The 21697-nt window shown below is 32.5% G+C and overlaps 2 protein-coding genes and 2 pseudogenes across 3 annotated transcripts; all 4 read right to left on the minus strand.

Annotated features, from left to right (window-relative positions):
* Positions 1 to 1153: 1153 nt before the first annotated feature.
* On the minus strand, positions 1154 to 2959 carry LOC146930542 (3-ketoacyl-CoA synthase 12 pseudogene; annotated as a pseudogene).
* A 2044-nt stretch (positions 2960 to 5003) lies between these two features.
* Positions 5004 to 5586, minus strand: LOC146930543 (uncharacterized). Its single transcript, XM_085708305.1, has one exon. It carries the CDS (start codon positions 5570 to 5572, stop codon positions 5042 to 5044), a length of 531 nt encoding a protein of 176 aa, XP_085564431.1. The 5' UTR covers positions 5573 to 5586; the 3' UTR covers positions 5004 to 5041.
* A 7587-nt stretch (positions 5587 to 13173) lies between these two features.
* Positions 13174 to 15574, minus strand: LOC146930544 (exocyst complex component EXO70H1 pseudogene; annotated as a pseudogene). The gene has a single exon (XR_015006419.1). The product of XR_015006419.1 is annotated as an exocyst complex component EXO70H1 pseudogene (transcript).
* A 4514-nt stretch (positions 15575 to 20088) lies between these two features.
* On the minus strand, positions 20089 to 20727 carry LOC146930545 (uncharacterized). Its single transcript, XM_085707566.1, has 3 exons — positions 20605 to 20727; positions 20427 to 20498; positions 20089 to 20330 (listed from the first exon to the last, which is right to left on the minus strand). The coding sequence occupies exons 1-3, from the start codon at positions 20725 to 20727 to the stop codon at positions 20142 to 20144; spliced, it is 384 nt and encodes a 127-aa protein (XP_085563692.1). The 3' UTR covers positions 20089 to 20141.
* Between the last annotated feature and the right edge of the window lie 970 nt (positions 20728 to 21697).

A 21697-nucleotide genomic window follows, 5' to 3' on the forward strand; every position in this document is an offset into this window, starting at 1 on the left:
GTGACTCTATCCACTACAGAGGCTGAATATGTAGCTGCAGCCTCTTGTGCCTGTCAAGGAATTTGGCTCAAAAGAATTTTGAAGACCCTTGGTGAGAATCAATTGAAGTGTATCACTATTCAATGTGATAATAACTCGAGCACAACACATAGATGTAAGATTCCATTTTTTGAGAGACCTCTGCAGAGATGGAGAAATTGAGCTGATATATTGTCCCACTCATGATCAGGTGGCAGATGTGATGACAAAGGCAGTAACATTTAAAATTTTTTCAAGACTTAGAACTCAGTTGGGAATGTGTACTATCTCTGAAGTAAACTGATTCCAAAGTGTAATGCAGTTTAAGGGAGGATTTGTTGAGATAGTTTTTGTTTAGTTTTGTTTTTGGGCCATTTAGTTGTTTGGGCCTTGCTGAGTCTGTTCAGTAAGCCCATTGCTGTTTCTGTTTTGTGCCTTATGCTGAGTATATAAACTCAATTGTATAATCTCTCTATGATTAAGAAATTGAATACAAATCAAGGTTTTGCAAAACCAGTCTTCAATATAACATTCTTTGCAAAAATCATCAGGTAAAGAAATATATCATATATTTTACACAAATTATATTCACTATTTGTATGAACTAAGTTTAACGAATTAATTACCGAATCGAGTTCTGAAATTTAATCGAGTTGTCTCAATTTATTATCAGACCCAGCCCTTGTTAGAAGAGATGAATGTGATTTCATTAGGAGCTATCATTAGTGAATTTAGAAGTACATTCTCGTCTTTCTTTACAAACTCAAATGTTGAGTTTATCATGAGACAAACTAATCAGATTACCCAAACGCTTGCTAGGGCGGCCACAATCTTTCATTGTTTTAACTGATTGTATTCATGATACGTTATTAAGTAAAATGATGAGAATGTTTCTGTAAAAAAAAAAAAAGTAGACAAACTCATTATTGAGTAATGAATATTATACAGGGAATACAAACATGTGTATATTAATACAGAATAATCAAATTAATGCACAATAAATTTTTGTTTTACAGAAGTGCACAATAACTTTGATCCAGTTTAGAAATCTAAAATATAATTTAAATACACATTCACTTCTTTCTTTCTCTTTCTTCATCTTAATTTTGCCATTTTATTCCACACTAATGAAGTAAAAACTACGCATAATTCCTTTCTTTAATTCAGAATAAAAACAGTTTAACAGTGAAGACTCATTTTGATTCTTCACAATTTATTTTTGCTATTTCATTCCACACTAATGAATGAAATTAAGAGTGAAGATTCAGTTTAGTCGTTTACAATTTTCGTGTTGGTGGATTTAGTTTTCGGCAAAAGCAAAACCCAAAGTAGTCCATGTCATTTTTTATACCGGAGAGAAAGTGGTCTTTGACTCGGTATAACCAAAGGACTCCCTAATATGAAAATGCGAGAATACTTTGAGTTTTATTTTTTAAAAGGCTAAATTGGCCCACATGAAAATTACGGTGGAACAAAATAGGTCTTCACTCCGAAATTAATTACATTCACTTGAATAAATCTCGAATTTCACAACTGTATGGATCTTCAACTTCATTGATCCAACTATACTTCTCCATGAAAGGATTGGCCAAAGACTCTGGTGGATAATCATCAATACAATCTTCCCAAACATTTGCATCTTCAACATCTTTCATCACTTCCCATAAGCAACTATTGCATTTGAATCCAGCACCAAAGCTTATCATAAAAACTCTATCACCTTTTTTGAGCCTCTTTTTTGCTTCCATGTACCCTAACACATACCACAAACTCAGCAGAAGTGTTGCCAAAACGATGTAGTGTCATCCTTGCTGGCTCAAGATCATATTCACTAAGATCTAAACTCATTCCAATTCCATCAATCACTACTTTCCCTCCTGTGTGGAGACAAAAATGATCAACTCCAGTTTTGAAATTCAATGGTGATTTTTTAGTTATTGTTCCTCCACGAGCTATCTTAAGTTTCTTGAAAAGTAAGACTACAAGAAACCTAAGCAATTCCCTTGTTGGCAAAATTTTGGGTGAAATTACCCTTAAATTGTCAACCAAAGCTCTTGTTGCTACTTTTGGTAGATTTTTGGCTAAATAATAACCAACCCTACCCTGCTCATCTTCCTTCTTAAGGCAACAATTATACGAGTCATCTCTGGCGCCGTGATGAGTCCTTACTAAGCACTTCAATTTCAGTATACTAATGTTCTTTGAGGATCTTTTGTTTGTCAAAAGAACAGCGCAACCGCCGGTACGGAAAAGACAATTGGCTAGGATCATTGATCTATCGTTGCCATTATACCAATTTGGACCAAGTGACTCTGAAGTAACCAAAAGTGCTAACTTATTTCTTTGTGATTTGAAAATGTTTTTAACAATGTCTAATGATATAAGACTAGCACTACAGCCCATTCCAGTGAGATTGTACACTTTTATGTCGTGTCTCATTTTGTAACGATTAATGATAAGTGATGATAGTGATGGAAGACAGGTGAACATTGAGATGTTGACGACAAGAATGTCGATTTCCGAAGGGGAAATTGCTGACCTTGACAGGAGTTTTGCAATGCTGTCGTCAAAAAATTCTTCCATCTCTGAGATCCCGTCTTTCAATGTTGGGGATGCTTCGCGGCCTTCAAAGACGTTTCTTGGGGCGTAAGTTTGTTCGCCAATGCCACAACTTACAATGGCTTTGAGGAGAAATTTGTACTCATTTAGACCCAAATTTTCTGTTCTTTTGATTACTTTGCCACAAAACTCTGTCCCTAGCATTCTATCTTTTGTTGGCTTGTAACATTGGTAATCTAATATGTAACACTCTTGGACCCTCTTTTGATCGAATAGTTTCCAAATTAGGAAACATATGTACAATGCTAGAAACACATAAAGTAAATAGAGGAACTCCATTTGAGAGGATTTGGTAAAGTAAAATCACATTAGGGTTTGAGAATTTTGGAGGAGTTTTGCAGATTGGAAAGTTCAAGCTAGAGAAGTCATTTATAAGGAGTTTTGGGCATGTAAATATGTTAGCAAGACTCAACATGTCAATATCTCAACCCCTAACAAACTTCTTAACTCTCCAACAAACTTTTTTATGTTTTGGAAAACCTGTGTGTGTCACTGTCACATCATACCTAGATCCTATGTAGCAGCTGCATCACAATGCTGGTGGATCTTTATGTTCGAAAAGAGGTTTTAACGAATTCGTGAAAAATATAGAGATAGCATTAGAGAAATTCTACGACAAATTATTGGATAGATGATATACAATGGATAATACTTAATTGCTCAAAACTAAAATGACTACTCACAATATTTACCATATTACGAATCTACATCACTTATGAGAAGAGGATGGCATGTAGTTTTTATTGGATTTTAACTGTATAAAGCTAAATAAAATTTATAATATATTTACTATATAAGAAAAAGATCAAGAATTATGTACCTTGATCACCCATGAATTGACCAATAGTGATGGCATACATTTGAGCTTTTCCTCAAATGTATTTCCTTGACACTTGGCAATATAAATCAAATCAAGAAATGTTATGCATTTGAACATTTAATAAAATTAGCTTATTTTTTAATTTTATTTTGATAATAATATGAATGTCAAATAAATATGGATACAAATCAATGTCATAATTGATACTCCCTCCGTCCCTATATGTAACCACCCATTTGATTTTATATTTGTCCCTAAATGTAAACTCCTTTTCAAATTACTAGATGCATTTATTATTTTTTTTCCTAAACATGCCCCTAATTAATACTACTAACTTGTCTTGAAATATGTAAAGTCAAATTTAATACACATACAAACAAAGGACAATTTGGTAATACTAACACACAAAATAGACACATTAATAACACTAACAACTTTTCTTAAGAAATGTGAAAAAGGCAAAAAGGGTTTACATATAGGGACGGAGGGAGTATTTTGTTATTTTAAATATTGCCAAATAAAATTGATCAAAAGAGCTTGTATCCAATTAATTTTTCAAATGACGTTTAAAGAATATTAGCCATGAAATATGTCAAATAAAAAAAAAATTGGTCTATTATATATCAAAAATATATGTCGGTCATATCAAATTGGTCATAAAAAATTTGGAGCTGAAATGGTTTGTATTTAAACCCTTGTGCCTATTTAAATACAAGGTCTTTTTTTTTTTTTTTTAAAGTAGTCTAGAGCTCACACATTTTACATGTGAAGAAGTGGGGTGTCCGAGGTTCGAACTCCGGCCCTTGCATATAACATGCAATATCCCAACTAAGCTAAGCTCACGGGTATAAATACTAACGTGTTTTATATATGTAAAAGTATATGTTCCATATCAAATTAATTGGATCCGTTTCATTTTTCAAACAAAAAGGTACCGAATTCCTTAAAAAATGGGTAATTAATTTTTGGGCCAAATTAATTAGGATTATTTTGCCAAATTACTCCTTGATTAAAGGATGTCTAATTGTTCGCAGTGATTTGTGTGATTAAATGGTTGCGATAGAGTTACATGTTGATTGAACCAAGCAATTGAGCTTGAGAGATTATTGAGTTTTACTGGGGATGAATCGCTCAAGAAAACCCGAATTCCTGAATTTGATTCCTGGGTGAAACAATTTTGGGTGAGACTATACTTACCCCACAATCAAACTCCGATTACCCTATTTCCTCTTGGAACCGGAGTGTTAAAGCAAAAAGAAAGAGTTACATATTTTTTTTTGAGGGAAGAAAGAGTTACATATTGATTGTGTTAGAATCTAACAAGTGGTTATCAGTATAATTTTAATTTCTCTTTAATTAGAAATGAGCACTTGAATTCGCTTTTTCTTATCTTTGTTGAGTTTTGCAATGATTTTACGGTTTCAATTGTGCCAATATTCTTTCAAAAAATACATTGATAGCAAAAACAAAAAGAATAAATGTAAGATAAAAAAATTCATTTTATGCATTTTGATAAATACATAGATTTTTTTTCTTTCCCAAATTCAACAAAAACAATAGCAAACATAACAACAGAACCACATCTCAATTTCGAAGATAATTTGTGGCTAAATATGCAACAACACTAAGAAACTTCATATTATTATTCATTGTAGAAAGAGTAGACTTAACTATCTTTTCTTTAGCCAAGGCACCTTCACATGCTTGAGGTCCATCACCAGCAACTTTAGCATCATAGTTTGCAGAAATTGGATCTTCATTTAGCTCACCTAACGAGCTTCTAAATGATGTAACCAATCCATTGTAATCATTTGTTGCACATTGTTTGATGGCTTGTGAAGAAGGGTGTTCTTTCATCAATGTTTTGAGGTAATTTTGGCCTCTTGTTGCCTTCTCTATGGCCATCTCTAAGAATAATTTACAAAGAGTACGATAGTCTTTGGCTGAAATTATGCTAGGGTTTGCTTCTAAAAGTTTTAAGCATCGTTGGTTGTCCTTTCCAGCATTTTTACATACATTTTCATATAACTTGGAGCTTGATTTTGGTGAAATGGCATGAGAGTTAAAGATCAAGGAAATTGTAATCAACAAGGATAAACATGTTGAGGGATTCATTCTTTTGCTAGTGACTGAATGGAAGGTACTTGAAGGTTTTTTTTCTTTTTTGAGGGGATGATACTTTAAGGTTATTGATTTATAGATGGAATAGCATCTTCGGTCAATAAACGGTCTATATTTAATAATTATCATTTAAGAATTTACATACAGTTTTTAAAATCATTTAATATCTTGCAATAAAAATAGATTGAATTATTTATATTTTTATTTAATAATTTGATTATATTCTATTTTGGAATTGATTTTCATAATCTCGTAATAGTGTAATACTCATTCTTTCTTTCTTTCTTTCTTTTTTTGGTCAAACTCGTAATGAAGAATTAAAAAAAAAACATCAAACACTAATCTGGCATAAAAATAAAACAAACTAATCTTTTTTTTTGTGGTCGGGGTTCGAACCCAGACCTTACCTATACCATTGTCCATACCAACTGAGTTAAGTTCAGGAGAACCAAATAAACTAATCTGGCAGCATTATATATATTTTCCATGCTCTTCAAAAAAGAAATTGATTTCCTCAAAAAAAAAAAATTGACGCCATTTCTTAAAAAATTTAAGGTTTTTTTTCAAAAAATAAAAAATGTAAAAAAAATCATTTCTATACCAATAGTCTAGCACAAGTCCTCTAAAAATAAGTCTAGAACAAGAGTTTAAAAATTAAAAAAAAATATATAAAAAAAAATTAGCACAAGTGTTAGTGTGCAATATATATGTGTGACTAATGTAAGTCAGCAATTTCTAATCACACCTCACAAAATTCTTATTATACCTCAAAATAACCAAAGGTCCCTTATAATGAAATAAACATTTTTTTTGTAAAAAAAAAATGAAATAAACATTTTTAGTTGTATTCAACGTCATGTAGCGCTCACAAATTTAGTTTATGTAGCTACGTAAACTGAGTTGACATAGTCCAAGTAAGTAAACTAGGTTTACCTATTCTTTGCACGTTAATTGAGTTTATATATCAAGGAAAGATTGGTCAATAAAATTGAGTTTATATATCAAGGAAAGATTGGTCAATAAAATTAGATGATGCACTTTGGGCTTATGGAACCGTGTTTAAGACGCATATGGATATTTACCCCTATCAGCTAGTTTATGGGAAAGCTTGTCATTTACCAGTCAAGTTGGAACATAAAGCCTATTGGGCTATAAAAATTTTAAATTTTGATTAGACTCTCGCTGGTAGGAAAAGGCTGCTGAAACTAAATGAGTTGGAGGAAATGAGATTGCAAGCGTATGAAAATGCGCAAAATGGACAAAGAGGTATCATGATAGAAATTTAGTTCCTAGGGAATTTTATGTTAGGCAACCAGTTCTCTTGTTCAATTCCAGGTTAAAATTATTCATAGGAAAACTGAAATCTAAATGGCCAGGGCCCTTCATAGTAAAAAGTGTGTCCCAACATGGAGTTGTGGAGGTGATGACACCTGATGGCGAGAGGGTGTTGAAAGTGAATGGGCAAAGATTTGAAACCATGTTACGACGTTGACCTACCAAAAGAGAGGGTGGGACTTGAGCTGACAGACCTTTAAAGGTTTTCCAAAGTCAAGTTAATGACAGTAAAAAAATGTTGAGTGCAATTTTTAATGCACCAACAATGACTTAAATTTCCACCAGTGTTTTGGTTTTTGAATGTTTAAACTATGTATTTTATCTATTGTTTTGATTGTTACTATTGAAAGAATTATATTTATGGGATTTAGATATTTTATGTATTTTAAGTATTTATTAATATATTTATTTAAATTGTCAACAAAAATTGCCCCATTCATTTTTTTATTAAAAAAACTAAACATTTGCGGCTGTTGTGAGGGGTCGCATATATAGTATTGTGACTATTGGGAACCGTCACAATATCTTTTGCGACGGTTGGTACGACTTTTCCTTGAACTGTCGCAAAAGACAGTTGTTACCCCAACATCAGCGCCTGTTGGGGAACAGCTGTAAATGTACATTTGCGACTCTTCTAATAGTCACAATTAGACATTTTTAAAGTCGCAAAATGTCTTTTTTCTTGTAGTGGCTAGAGACTTGCAGGAAATCGTGGCGCAATTTTCCAATTTCAGGACTCTATTCAAAGCCAAGGAAAAACAAAATTTTTTAAAGCGAAAATCAGGCCACGTTTTCCAATTTCGGGGCACGGTTTTTTACTCTGAAAAACACAATTTGATGTACACTATCGGGCCATGGTTTTTTAAATTCAGGGCACGATTTCTAAAGGTTTTAGAAATTTTTTACAGTTACAATAAAAATTGGGCCACGATTTTTGGTGTTTATAAATACCTTTGTTGCGAATCAGTTGTACATCCACGAATTTCAAGCGAAACTCTGCCAAAATTTACCTAGAAACTCGCTGTTCTCCATCAACCTACCCTCTTCTACCAAATCTCATATCTTCCCCAACATCACACAAACCAAATTCAAACACCACAAAACTCAAATTTCATCACTCACCTATACTCAAATTCTTAACCTCCCTCATACAAAACCTACCCATTTCATAAATTCACACTAACCCCTCCAATCCACCACAAATGGTACCCAAAACATCAAAAAACACAAACTTAGTCAACACAAACAAAAGAACCAGAAGGGGAAAGGAAGTTGAGGGAACCTCAAACAATCCTCCACCAAGCCCACCACCTATCCAACATACACCATATAGAAGGTTCATTTCAGATAAGGCAGGAGGGAGGTATAATAATTAAGGAGTAATTTTCAAAAAATGTGTGAAGCTAATGGAATCGTTTTTCGTTTGTCTTGGCCTTACACATCTTCTCAAAATGGTAAATTTGAACGAAAAATACGGTCCATTAACAATATTATCGAACTTTATTAATTCATGCGTCATTACCATCTTCTTTTTGGCACCATGATTTAGAAATGGCAACATAACTCGTGAATATTTTACCAAGCAAAACTATCAATTTTGAGTCACCTCTTAAAATGTTGTATCACAAAGATCCGTCCTACTCTCACTTACGAGTGTTTGGTTGTTTATGTTTTCCTCTCTTTCCTTCATAAAAAATATACAAACTTCAACCTCGATCCACAAAATGTGTGTTTCTACTTTCTTGGATATCCGTCAAACCATCGAGACTATAAATGTTTAGATTTATCGTCAAATAGAATTATTATTTGTCATTGTGTCTTGTTTGATGAAAATACTTTCCTATATACAAAGTTGCACATTCCCCAACCGAATACATACACTTTCCTAGACAATGACTTGTCCCCTTATATTATACAACATCTAATAGACCAAACCCAAATGGCCCACCTGATCCTGAACCGGCTCATCAGCCAAACCGAATCACTTCTCCTTGTCCAAACTCACCAGATATCACCTCATCCTCAAATTCAACATTAACACATTCACCTCCCCCCCCCCCCCCCCCCCCTCCCCCGACCCACCTCTGTAATCAAACTCTACTAGTCCTATCCAAGAAAATCTTCCTCCCATTTTTCAACCAACTTTACAAGCTGAGACAAAACCTATCACTATGAGTCAACATGGGATTTTTAAACCAAACCAAAAATATTATGGTCTGCACACCCATGTTACAAAATCCCCTTTACCTAGGAACCTTGTGTCTCAACTTAAAGACCCAAATTGGAAAATGGCCATGGATGATGAATATAATGCTCCAATTAAAAATGAGACGTGATCCTAGTACCCCGACCACCTAATGTTAATGTTATTCGGGCCATGTGGATTTTTAGACATAAAGAAAAATCTAACGGTACTTTTGAAAGGCATAAAGCCCGACTTGTAGGAGATGGTGCAGGTCAACAGGTTGGCATTGACTGTGGAGAAACTTTTAGCCCATTTGTAAAACAAGCTACTATTCACACTGTTCTCAGCATTGCTACATTCAGATCTTTCTCAAATTCATCAGTTGGATGTCAAGAATGCTTTTCTTCATGGTGAATTGAAAGAAACAGTCTACATGCACCAACCTTTGGAATTGAAAGAAATAGTCTACATGTTGTAATCTCTTCAAAAGAGGGGTTTTGGGTCAAAGCTCTATATAATGTGTGGGGTATTGCGGGAGTGAAGAATCTGTATCTCATTTGTTTTTTGAGTGTCTAGAGTTTTCAGGTGTTTGGTTTGGCTTATGTCAATGGCTTGGGATATCTTCAACATTCCAAAAGGAAGGGCATCTTCACCTTGAACAGTTCGGAGGTTTGGTAAGTATCTGAAAAAATTTCTCAATGTGTGTTTCTGTCATTTGGTTTGCGTGCGTTTGGTGCATTTGGAAAGCAAGGAATGAGAAGTGTTTTCATAATAGAGAAATTAACAAAAAAAAATGGTGGAGGATGTGAAGATTATATCTTGGAACTGGTTGTGCTTTAAAAAAAAAATTTGGATTACAACATGTCTCACTGGTGTCTGAATCCGTGGGCGTGTCTAGGTGATATGATGACTTGAATTTTCAATAAAGTTTTTTCAATAATGTTATCTTGGTGATTCTGATCCCTTTTTGTTTGAGCAGTAGTCAAGGTGTCCCACTCTTTTTTGTGTTTGTTTTAGTTTGGGGGATCTTTGGATTTTGATTTTTTGAGGCATCATTGTTGTTGGTTGTGATTTAAATCGTGGTTCTTAAGTTTTAAATCGCAGTTCAACTGTTCTTTTATTTTGGGCAGATTGGTTTGAGTAGCTTTTGCTGTAATTTATCGAGAACGCAGGTCGGAGCATCGCTTTTGGAGCCGTTGTGATACATAATTTTTGTTTGTCTGTCATATCAATGGTGGTAGTTTAAATTTGGTATGATATTTGAGTAGGGAGTGGCTTTTGATTGTTTAGTTATCTTTTGGTTAGTGCATTTGATGTCAGGTGTTTGGTTTGGTGTTGGTTCCTAATGTTACTTGTATTGTTTTGCTTGTTTCACTTCCTGCATCTATTTTAACACACAAAGTATACCTTGTACTTGTGTTGTGATTCATTTCAATAAAATTGTATTTGCTCTTCCAAAAAAAAAAACTATTGTTAACATTTCTCATTTCTCTCTCCCTCTAAGATTAAACTAATATTCTAACACCAAATATTTTACTATAAAAAAAATCTTATTTGTCTATATAAATTTCATTGGTGGCAATGAACCGAACCAACTCGAGTATAGTTCGAAATTTGACTCGGCAATTAATCCATTGAACTTGGTTCATGAACCTAATGAGCTGAACTTGAGTTGAAAAATAAGTTCGTTAAATAAATGAGCTGAACTTGAGTTATAGATGGTTCGACTCGTTTGGTTCATGAGTTAGCTCGATTATATATATAATTAATTTCATATATTTAAATAATTTTATAGTTAGTTTTTGATACTTTTTATATTGATGAAATTAATTAAATATTTTTAAAAAAGGCCTTAAGTCTTAAACCTTTCGGTTCCTTTTCTTAAAAAGCATAGGAAGTAGGATCATTAACTTTATTATATGTCTTTATTACTTTTGCAATTTCCGATTTCATTTCCAATTTACATTATGATTACTTTTGGTTCCTTTTCATTTTCAATTGTCCACGCAAAAAACTTCTGCTCTCCTTTGTTGTACAATGGTAACCTACAAGAATTTAGCACAGTAGCAAAATAAGCAAATCTCTATCAAAAAGGAAAAACATATTGCTCTATTTGTTTCTAGTCCAATTTTTTGTGTATGTTTACTTGAGTTTTCTTGGTTTATCTCTCATCTTGTGGTGTTCCTATGTTAACCGTTGAGTGATTTGTAGTAGAGCATAGATGAGTTTGTTTTGAGATTCTTGTATTCCAATGGTAGTGGAGCATCAAAATAAAGGGTAGTTTTTTTCTCTCTTTTGTATAGATGTCCATGATTTCTCCTATTGGATTCTGATGTTATTGTTTAACACAGTAAAAATGATACTTTTCCCTATTTTTGTTTAGCTTATTTTGTTTATATATAAGCCAAAATAATGATATTGGGATGAATTCTTATAGGCACTTTGTTGTGTTACTCCCAATTGATATTTTTGCAGGTTGTTTACGATGCAAAGCAATTATCTAGTTAGTTACTAAGAAGAAGAAAAAAACATAATTGGTTTGACTACTATGAACTTAGATGTTAATGTTATGCTTCATTTTTACAAGGTTTCTTTCTTGGGATTAATTTGATGATATTCCTCTTTTTTTTTTTTTGTCAACAATATAAGTCAAAGATCTATAAATTTTGACAAAAATAAATTAACTTTTGAGTTATGTGATTTGAACAAACGAAATGAACCTATCGAGCCGAACCGAACTGTTCGTGAACTTTAAACGAGCCGAACTCGAGCCGAGTTTCGAGCTGAACCAATTTTTATCGAGTCGAGCCGAACTCAGACGAGTTTGACTCGACTCGGCTCATTTCCAGCCCTAGGTCAATCAAATAATTAGAAACGTATTCATATTCATCAATACGTTATTTTAAATTAATCAAAACACATATTAATATGCTTGGTATATTCCAAAATACTAACAAATATATAAAAATTAAAAATCTGCCTTGGCACAATATCTTCTTGCATGAACCATATAAGGTTAAAGCATTTATGAAATTGTGTGGATCTAAATTTTTTTAATAAGTAAGTGTATATATATTCAATATGAGATGCTTTGCTATTAAAAAGTATGTACTTGTTAGGTATTTTTATTGGAGAGTCATTAGATTTGCTATTAAAAAGTATGTACTTATTAGGTATTTTTATTGTAGAGTCGTTAGAAATGATGTCCTTCTCTCAAAAAAAAAAAATGAAATGATGTCTAGTAGTATAGGAGAGAAGATAGAGAAAAGACTTGTAACAAAAATTCAAATTATTGATCGAAAAATACAAATTAGTGTCAAAACATAATAACGTCTACTTTTTTTAAAGGAATAGTCTAATTTTTTTTTTTTAAAAAGGAATAATGTCTAATTGTTGATAGGAATCATTTAATGAATTTTGTAGATGTAATGAATTTAAGGGGTTAAGGTATGAAAGATGAAAATTATGTATTAAAAATTCTATCAATTTATTCTTCAAACTTTTTATAATTATTTATTTTAATGAAAAAAATTATTATTTCTAGAAACCTTATATATATTTACTTGTTGTTAGCATGATTCACTAAAAAATTATAAATAAATTATACTAATAAACATAAACTATTTAAAACCTCATATGAAAAGTCCACAAAACCATTGTGAATGTTCTATGATAGTTTTGCCATCCATAAAAATGATTTAAAAAATCCCACAAAGAAACTTCAGGCACACTATAAATTGTGCCCTCCAAAGGGTATCAGATTTATAAATTGGAGACGACACAATCAACATAACATACACACATGCATCATTATCATCTCAATCTATGCGTGAACTTGTGGCATGTGAGGAGAGGGGATTGTCTCTCGTGAGTTTTTCCTCATGTGAACATACCTTTACCATTTTCAAGAGAACTTAAATTGCATTAAATTGAATGAAGGGAGAGATTTGTTCACGGAAGACAATCCCCTCCCGAACTTGTTTTATGTGGTGGAATATTTTTCTTATTAAGAAATAAGCCAAATACAAAATTAAATTTACTTAAAATTAATTTAATATCAGAAAATAAAATAATGTAACATAAATAACGGGATATTTGTCATTTTGTTTTTTAATAAAATGGCTCTTTTTGACTTTTTATACATGAATTAATAATTAACAAAAGATACAACAAGTTTTCCCCTAAAAAAAATACAACAAGAGGTGAGTCGCAATATATCATCATCATAATCCGGCAACTACCCCAATTTCACGGGCGAATAGAGCTAAGAGAAGACGACGTCGTCGAATAAGAAAATGACGAAACACTCCCCGAATCTCCACCAACAACCCCATACAAAATATTACCCAAATAACTCTCTATATATTCCGGTTCATATCTAACACCGGACCCGACCCGATTCTTCTCATAGAATCCACCATACTTCGCCACCAACTTCGAACCAATCAACGCTTTAATCTCATCCCTCAGTTTCGGGTCGGATACAACCCATGAAGTTTGTTTCTTACACTCTTCATCAAAAGCCGCGTTGAATTTTACAAAAATACCCTTAACCTGCTCCACCGTCATCTCCGCCGTGGAATTTTCATTTCCCGGCAACGTTGACAAAACCTTGTTCCATCCAATTTGAACAAATCTGTTCACATACTCTTTAACCTTCAATTCATGATTCGTTAACCATTCTTCTCCGAGAAGAAACCCTAGATTCGATCTTCGAACCTTTACGACGACGTATTGCATGTTATTAGCAAGAAAAAGATAAGAAAGTGCTACGTCTTTGTAGAGTTCAGCTTTTGTGTCGAGTTTGCAGAGAAGAACAAGTATCAGCCACGCGATTTTCTCTGATATCTCCGACTTAGATGATGACGACGACGATGACGATGAATTCTCGCTGCGCATCGGACTTCGATAGTACGACTCCGGTAACGGAGATTGCGGCATATCGAAGACGATATCAGCGAGAATTCCACCGTAATCGGCGAGAAAGGTTATGTAATTCATGACATAGCGTGTGAGAGGATGAACACCACCACCGGAGACTTTTTTCTTTGAAGAGTCTTTCTGAATAGCTGATTCGAATTCCTTTAACATCGTTTTAACAGCTTCTGCGAGTTTCTCCATTGAATTAACGGCTTGTAAACGGACGTTGGAAGTTGATTCAAACGAGAAAATCGTTTGAATTTGTTGAAAATGATCTGAAATTGCTTCGAATAAATCAAGTGTTCTGAACATTTTCTCAGGAGTTTTCTTGCATTTTGCCACCATGTCCGGAAAAGTAAAAAGAGACATAGCACCTTCTTTGGTAATCTCTGCGAAACAAGACTCGGCTATTCTCTTCCCTGCTGCGGCGAACACGTCATCGCAGAGAATTCTTTCGCCGTGGAAAAGTGTTCCCACGGCAACTTTAACAGCCTTCAACCACGTCTTGATTTTCAACTCAATGACTTCCCAATCCATTTTCTGAATCTGAGAGAACGTTAATCTTTCAATACCAAGATGATAAAGTGCTTCATCAACAATAGATTTTCTCATAACAATGTAAACCTTAACACACTCTTTCCCATACCCACAGTTTACCATGCAGTCAGCAATAGCTTTCAAATCCGCCATAGCAAGCATCGAAACTCTCTCCGTTTCCGAGATTTGGTTTCCGACGACGAATTTTTCATCGTCGGAAACTTCATCATCGTAATCGGAAACGGAGAAACTGCTTCGACGATCCGTTGAAGAACGGTTAGAAACGGATTCAGGGTCTAAATGTTCTCTATTTGTTGAGAGTATTTGGTAAAACTCTTTTTGAAGAGTTTTCATAGCAAGTTGCATTAAAAATTGAGCTCTTACAAGAGTGTTGGAGGTGGAATCATGTGTGACAAAATATTGCATAGCAGATTGTAAACCCTTGACAGCATTAAGGTAGTGCTTGGCTTCAAAGCGAGTGTTACCGCTAAAAAGTGGGTTGATTATTTGGTTTGTGTTGGAATAATCCCATTTGGTTATAAGTGATTCTGCAGTTAAGATATTTTCTTCCATTAAGGAATCTGAGAAAGTGAAAGTGTGATGAGGTGAGGAAGGTGATGGTAATGTTGATGATCTTGATGGTGAAGGAGGTGTTGGATGGAAGAAAATGCTTCTCATTCCTTTTCTAGGCATTTTGAAAATTCAAAGAAAACTTGTTATGTTTCTGTTTGAGTTGTTGATTTTTTGAGGTTGAGAATTGAAGTAATGTTTGGTTTTTTGTTATTGTAGTTGTTTGTTGGGGTTGTTTATATAGAGAAAATTAAGTGTAATTTTGGTTGACTTTTTCATTGGATGAGTAATAGTGGCGTGTCATAGTTGGACTGCAAAGTTGGGTTAATCAAAACATACGCGGAAGGAGTAAGAAACGTTTATTGTTTTTTTGTATTCTATGCGTGACACAAATAAGCCAGTACATTAATAAGAAGAAAACATGTTGCCACTTTTGGAAGGACATCTTGAATCATACTGTAACTTACTAGTTGCCAACCTGAAAAGAAAGATGGTGGAAAATGACTTCCTAAATCATCATCATTCTCAGATTTTATTCAAGACATAAAATTAAATCCCAATTAAAAGACAAAAAATAAATCAAATCAGAAAATTTTAGTTCTTATTTTACGCGCTTGAGATTCAGTTAGATGGAGTAATACCATGTGTACAACAATAGTTGTTAATCTTTAGCATTTTAACGTTTAGAATTAAAAAATTCATTCATAAATAAATCTCTATGTTTATTATTATTATTATTATTATTATTATATATATATATATATATATATACATGCATAATAAATATACGAGTTGTATCCCCATGATCTTAGTTCAGTTGATAGGAATATTAGATATTATATGTAGAGGTTGAAGTTCGAACTACAGACACTCCACTTCTTTACAATTAAATTGTGTGAACTCTGACCACCAAACTATTTAAAAAAAAAAATACCATGAATTGTTAATATCAATCAATTGTCAATATTCTTACTTTAAAGAGTAGGTTGTACCCAAAACAATCTATGTACTAACTATGTTGTATCAATCTTACTCCCTCCGTTTCAAAATGAGTGTCGCTTTAGCCAAAGAAATTTGTTTCAAAATGAATGTCGCTTTCAGTTTCCAATGCAATAATAACTTTTTCTTTTCAATTGCACCCTCCAATTAATACTCTGCACACTACTCCCAAAGTATTACTTTTAAAACTAACCAATAGTTAATAAGGATAATTTGGTAAAATAATCATTCTCTTTCTTTTAATCATTGCATTTCTTAATATGTGTGTAAACACCTAAAACGACACTCATTTTGAAACGGAGGGAGTACCAATTTGTATAGAGAGTGATAGTTCAAGGATGAAATTAACACAGCTTATTCATTATTTATTTGATTAGATCTAATTAATTTAAAAAGTGATAATTGATGAAATTTCAACTCGAAGAACAATTAAAAATGCACTAGAATCACCACGTGCCTAAATTTGCTCAAATGCTAAATCCTTACTGGTGTGTCCAATCTGGTGAGGTTATAATATTTTGTAAGGAGTACATAGAAAATCACTCTATTTTTAACATTTACTTGTTTAAATGAAATTCATACGTGTTTTTCGTTATTTTAGATATGGACTACCCATAAATAAAATGTTAGGATCTCCTTTCTCTCTCAAAAAAGTGAGTGTTGGAAAGAAAATATTTATGTTTTTTTTTTTAGAAAAAGGAAAGAAAATGTTAAACTGAGTGTTCTTGACACTTGTTATATACTATACTCTTTCTTTGTTTTAAAATGATTTTTTTAACTTTATTTAAAATGAATGTCATTTAAGGTTTTTATACACACATTATATAAACACATTAAATAAAAGAAAGATGATAAAAAATTTACCAAATTATATTTACTAACTACCGTGTCTTTCTCACCATTATATATGTAAATTAAAATATATTTTGAGAGTATCACACGGAATATTAATTAGAAGATACAACTGAAATTGAAAGAACAAGAAATATTTTTGATTCATTATAAAAGATAGTTAATATCACATTAAAAAAAGTAAAAATGTCATTTATTTTAGATGAAGTAAAAATGACATTTATATTAAAACAAGGGTTAAATATGTTTTTGGTCCCTATAAATATGTCTCCTTTACATTTTAGTCCCTCTAAAATTTTCCTTCAACTTTTAGTCCCTATAAAATTTTCAATTTTCACTTTTGGTCCCTCTTTTAAAGTAAACTCATATGTAGAATTCATATTATTTAATAAAAGTTTCCAGAAAAAATCAAAATATTATAAGAATCACTCCAAAAAAATTTCAGAATTTTTTAACAAAACATGAATTTAATATGAACTTTTATATTTTTTACGGTTAAAAATTCATATTTAATTTGTGTTTTGTTAATAAATTCTAATTTTTTTTAGGAAATTTTTTTAGAATACTTTACACATTTCTGCACAATTTCATTAAAAAATACAAAAATTAAATTAAAAATAGGGACCAAAAGTAGTGATTGAAAATTTTATAGGGACTAAAAGTCTAAGGAAAATTTTAGAGGGACTAAAACGAAAAATTGACATATTTATAAGGACTAAAAACATATTTAACCCTTAAAACAAATTTGTTTTTTAAGTAACGTTCATTTTAAAACATAGTACCATTGATAGTTAAGGATTGACCGCATACATAGGTCAGAAGGTATAGAGCAAGTTGCACCTAATTATAACTGCTACTTAGGCTGGGCTAGTCACGTAGTTACAAAAAAAAACATATACTCCCTCCATTCCTTTTTATTTGATGTTTTAGCTGATTACACACATATTAAGGAATCATTAAAGAATGAAAATAGTTGTAGATTTGGACTACAATACCCTTATTTTATTTTTTTTGGCTGCCATGATTACTCCTTGCTTTTTTCTTCTCAAAATTCCAAATCTTCTTAAATGAACGGTGGGAGTATACAATTCTAATTTCAATACATTTATTACTTACACTTCCAAAAAATGAACGTGGGAGTATACAATTTTTTCATCCAAAAAATAATGGTGGGAGTATACAATTGAAAAAGTGAACGGTTTTTGACAATTGTGATAAATTAAAAGTCATAACGTAATTAATTGTGACAAGGGTAAAATTGGACAAACAATACCAACAATTCTAAAACATCAAATATTTTGAAATAAAACTTAAGAGCTAAAACATCAAATAAAAAGGAATGGAGGGAGTACGTAGGTGCTATTTTGAGTCAAATAATAATATTTCTTCTTCATTTTGGTTCTAATTTGACTTCATATATCAGTCCAATTTAAACTCCGTCTCAAGTCTCAACTTTCTGGTGCAGTTGAAATGGCGCGAAGGAATTAGTCTCACATCGTGTTTAATGTTAGAATACATATAAATCATGCTTTTTTCTTATAAGTATAATTTTCTACAATCATAATTATATTAAAAAAAAATCTGAGGACAGGAGAAACATGAATATATTGATTAATTCTTACTAGACCAATGACCCGTGCTACCGCACGGGTCCAACCACGTAAAAGTTGATCGGAACAATAAAAATAATGTAACCATACATTGGCGATAGAAGTTTTATATCATACATAACAAAATGAAATGGTAGCATACATAACAAAAAGGTTTGAAACTCAATCGTATAAATCACTGGAATTGAAAAAAAGCAAAACAACAAAAAAATTAAAAAATATATTATATAGCGCCAATAGGTTAGTTTATAATGGCTAGATGTATAAATATGACCTCAATATATAAATAGAAACTCACTTACGCGTACATTGCCGAATATCGCACCCTTTGAATCGAAAATATGCACAAATTTATAGGGAGAAGACAACTCTTTATAGAAAGTTTTTAATGTAAATGACAATTGTAAATCAATTGGTATTAATTCCTATTAATTGCAGCAATTAATAGCCTTAACCGCGTATTGCTTTGTAAATACTCACAACGTTAATTCATGGACATTCTCGCTTGCACCGCGCATTGATTTATAGAAAGTTTTTAATGTAAATGGCCCTTGTAAATCAAACGGTAGTAATTCCTATTAATTGCAGCAATTAAAAGCATTAACCGTGTATTGCTTTGTAAAGTCATAAGAAATAATTCATGGAAATTCTCACTTGTACCGCGTATGGCTTTATAGAAAGTTTTTAATGTAAATGATCACTGTAAATCAATTGGTAGTAATTCCTACTAATTAAAAGTTTTAACCACGTATTGCTTTGTAAAGTCATAAGAAAACGGTTAGGAGGATTCTATAAATTTCTTGTGACATTATATGAAAAAAAAACTATACATTTAAAACGTAGTAGACAGTTATATGTTCGTGGGAAGAAAATACTACAGAAATCATCTTTGAAACCTGCAGCATGTTGACAAAGGTATCTGTAGTAATGCTACACCCCACCTGAGAGAGGATATATGCAAAACGATTAATTTTCATATAGTTGTGATTGCGCAAAAGTGACTGAAATGTTTAAAAGTTTACGTTATGAAAAAACGATTGATTTTCATATAGATGTGATTGTTTCAGGGATCTGTAAAAGTTTTGACATGCTAATAATACGACATTGTATGTATTTCAAAAATATTAGACTTCAGAAACTACAACTAAAAAGTGAGCATCTACAAATCCTTAGTCGTCGAGTCGAAATATGCTTCGAATAATATATATTTTCATAGTTATAGCCTAACTGTAAATTTCAAATTGGATCCATGCCATTTTTGACCTATTAACAGATCATATATATTACTTGATAAGTTTGGTAAATATAACTTGAAACAGAATTGTTGCTAGATAAATTTGGTTGCTAGAAATGCAGAATTGTAAATATACTCCATAGATGCTGTTTGGATTACAAAACCATAAACGAAAAAGATAAATACTCAATCTAAGTAGAAAAACGCAAAAAAGAAAGCAGATTAAAATTGTTCAACTTTCATAGAAACTCAATATTTGTCTGAAGGTTCAACTCATTATTTCACAGAGAAACGCAGAAAAGACCGCTGAAGAGAAACTCATTATTTTTCTTTTGGCTCAACTTTCACACGAACCATTTTAGTTGGTTTGGTTATAGATTCCTCCCCAATTTCTATGACACCACCTCCAGCTGAAGTATTACCATCAGAAGATCTCTTTCTTTCAGATGTGGTTGACGGAGTTCCCAGTTTGTTGGAGTTGCTGCAAGAATCATCTAACTCAGCCAAATCCTAAAAGGAGAATAAAGGCATATCAGGATGATATAATTCGGCCATCAGAATGCTAAAAAAGCATAAGATCAATTAGTCTGCTTATAAATTTATCACCAAATTATTGGCATCACTACCCAGCGCAGTCAACTCTAATTCCTTATCAACACCATCATCATCAGTTGAATCCTGTTAAAAAGACAGTTTCTTCCGTGTCAAAATTTTAATATATAACGGCATGCGCAAGAATCCATACCGATATGATAGTACAAAAAAAATATAAACAAAAAAAAACCTTGAGATTGTATTTCTTGATGAATTCATTGATGACTTCAACATCATCAGTAGCACTTTTGACACCATAGTTCCTCCACTTCCTATTGATATTACCATCACTAACCTCCACCCTAAAGAGCATTTTTTTGTCCACAAAAAAGTTGAAATCAATAGGATAACCAATTGATTTGTTCTCAGGCTGCACCAAGCAAATGGGAGTTTGTAGTGATTAGTGTTGACTTGAATCTGCATATAAAATATAAAACTAAGAATAAGAAAGCAACCTTGTTAATTTCTGCAATCAAGTCTTGGACATTCCTTCCTATGAACTGGGTGACAATACGATCAAAGAGAACAAATGTTGTCGAGCCAGAATCATCCATGACAATGACATGCAGCTTGAACCTACAATGGATTGATTAATGATATCAGTTATAATCCAATTTAATTATTTGCATTGATATGTTTCATATAAAAAGCGTCATATTTACCTCGGAACAGCGCTTTTGCATTCCTTGCATCTTTTGCAAGATAGTTTTCCATCAACCATGGTAACCAACAATGAATACATCAAAGGCAGCGATCATATAATTGATTAGGAGGGGAAAAAAGGGGGTGATTAGGGCACTAATTGGCATTAACTACGATTTTATTCGCTAAATGAATACATACGATATGATTCCCTAAATAGAAAAGTTTACTAATCGTTGAGAGTTATGGTGATTTGATTGGCATTAACTACGATTTTAATCGACATTATGACGCATCTGTATGAGATAGGAAATGAGTAGTTTGAAACATATCATTTGAATCAACGGCTGAGATTAGATTAGCAAGGAATTCGCATCAACGACTAAGATCATATAATTGCTTAGGAGGGAAAAAGAGGGGGTGATTAGGGCAAACATGATAGCTTGGCAACTCTAGCTTTTATAATAAAGGATAGGGTGAATTAGGGCAAACATGGTAGCCAAGCAAGTCTAGCTTTTATTTTTCGTGACCAATTGATATAAGTTCGTTTTAATGGATGTTTATGATTTTTTTGATTAGCAATTAGTGTAGGGGAATGTTGAATGAATTGACTAGCATTTAATACGTCTTTAATTGCATTA

The sequence above is a fragment of the Medicago sativa genome, chromosome 4, assembly GCF_051527215.1.
Source record: "Medicago sativa cultivar Bolivia chromosome 4, Bolivia_mono, whole genome shotgun sequence".
NCBI lineage: Eukaryota > Viridiplantae > Streptophyta > Magnoliopsida > Fabales > Fabaceae > Medicago > Medicago sativa.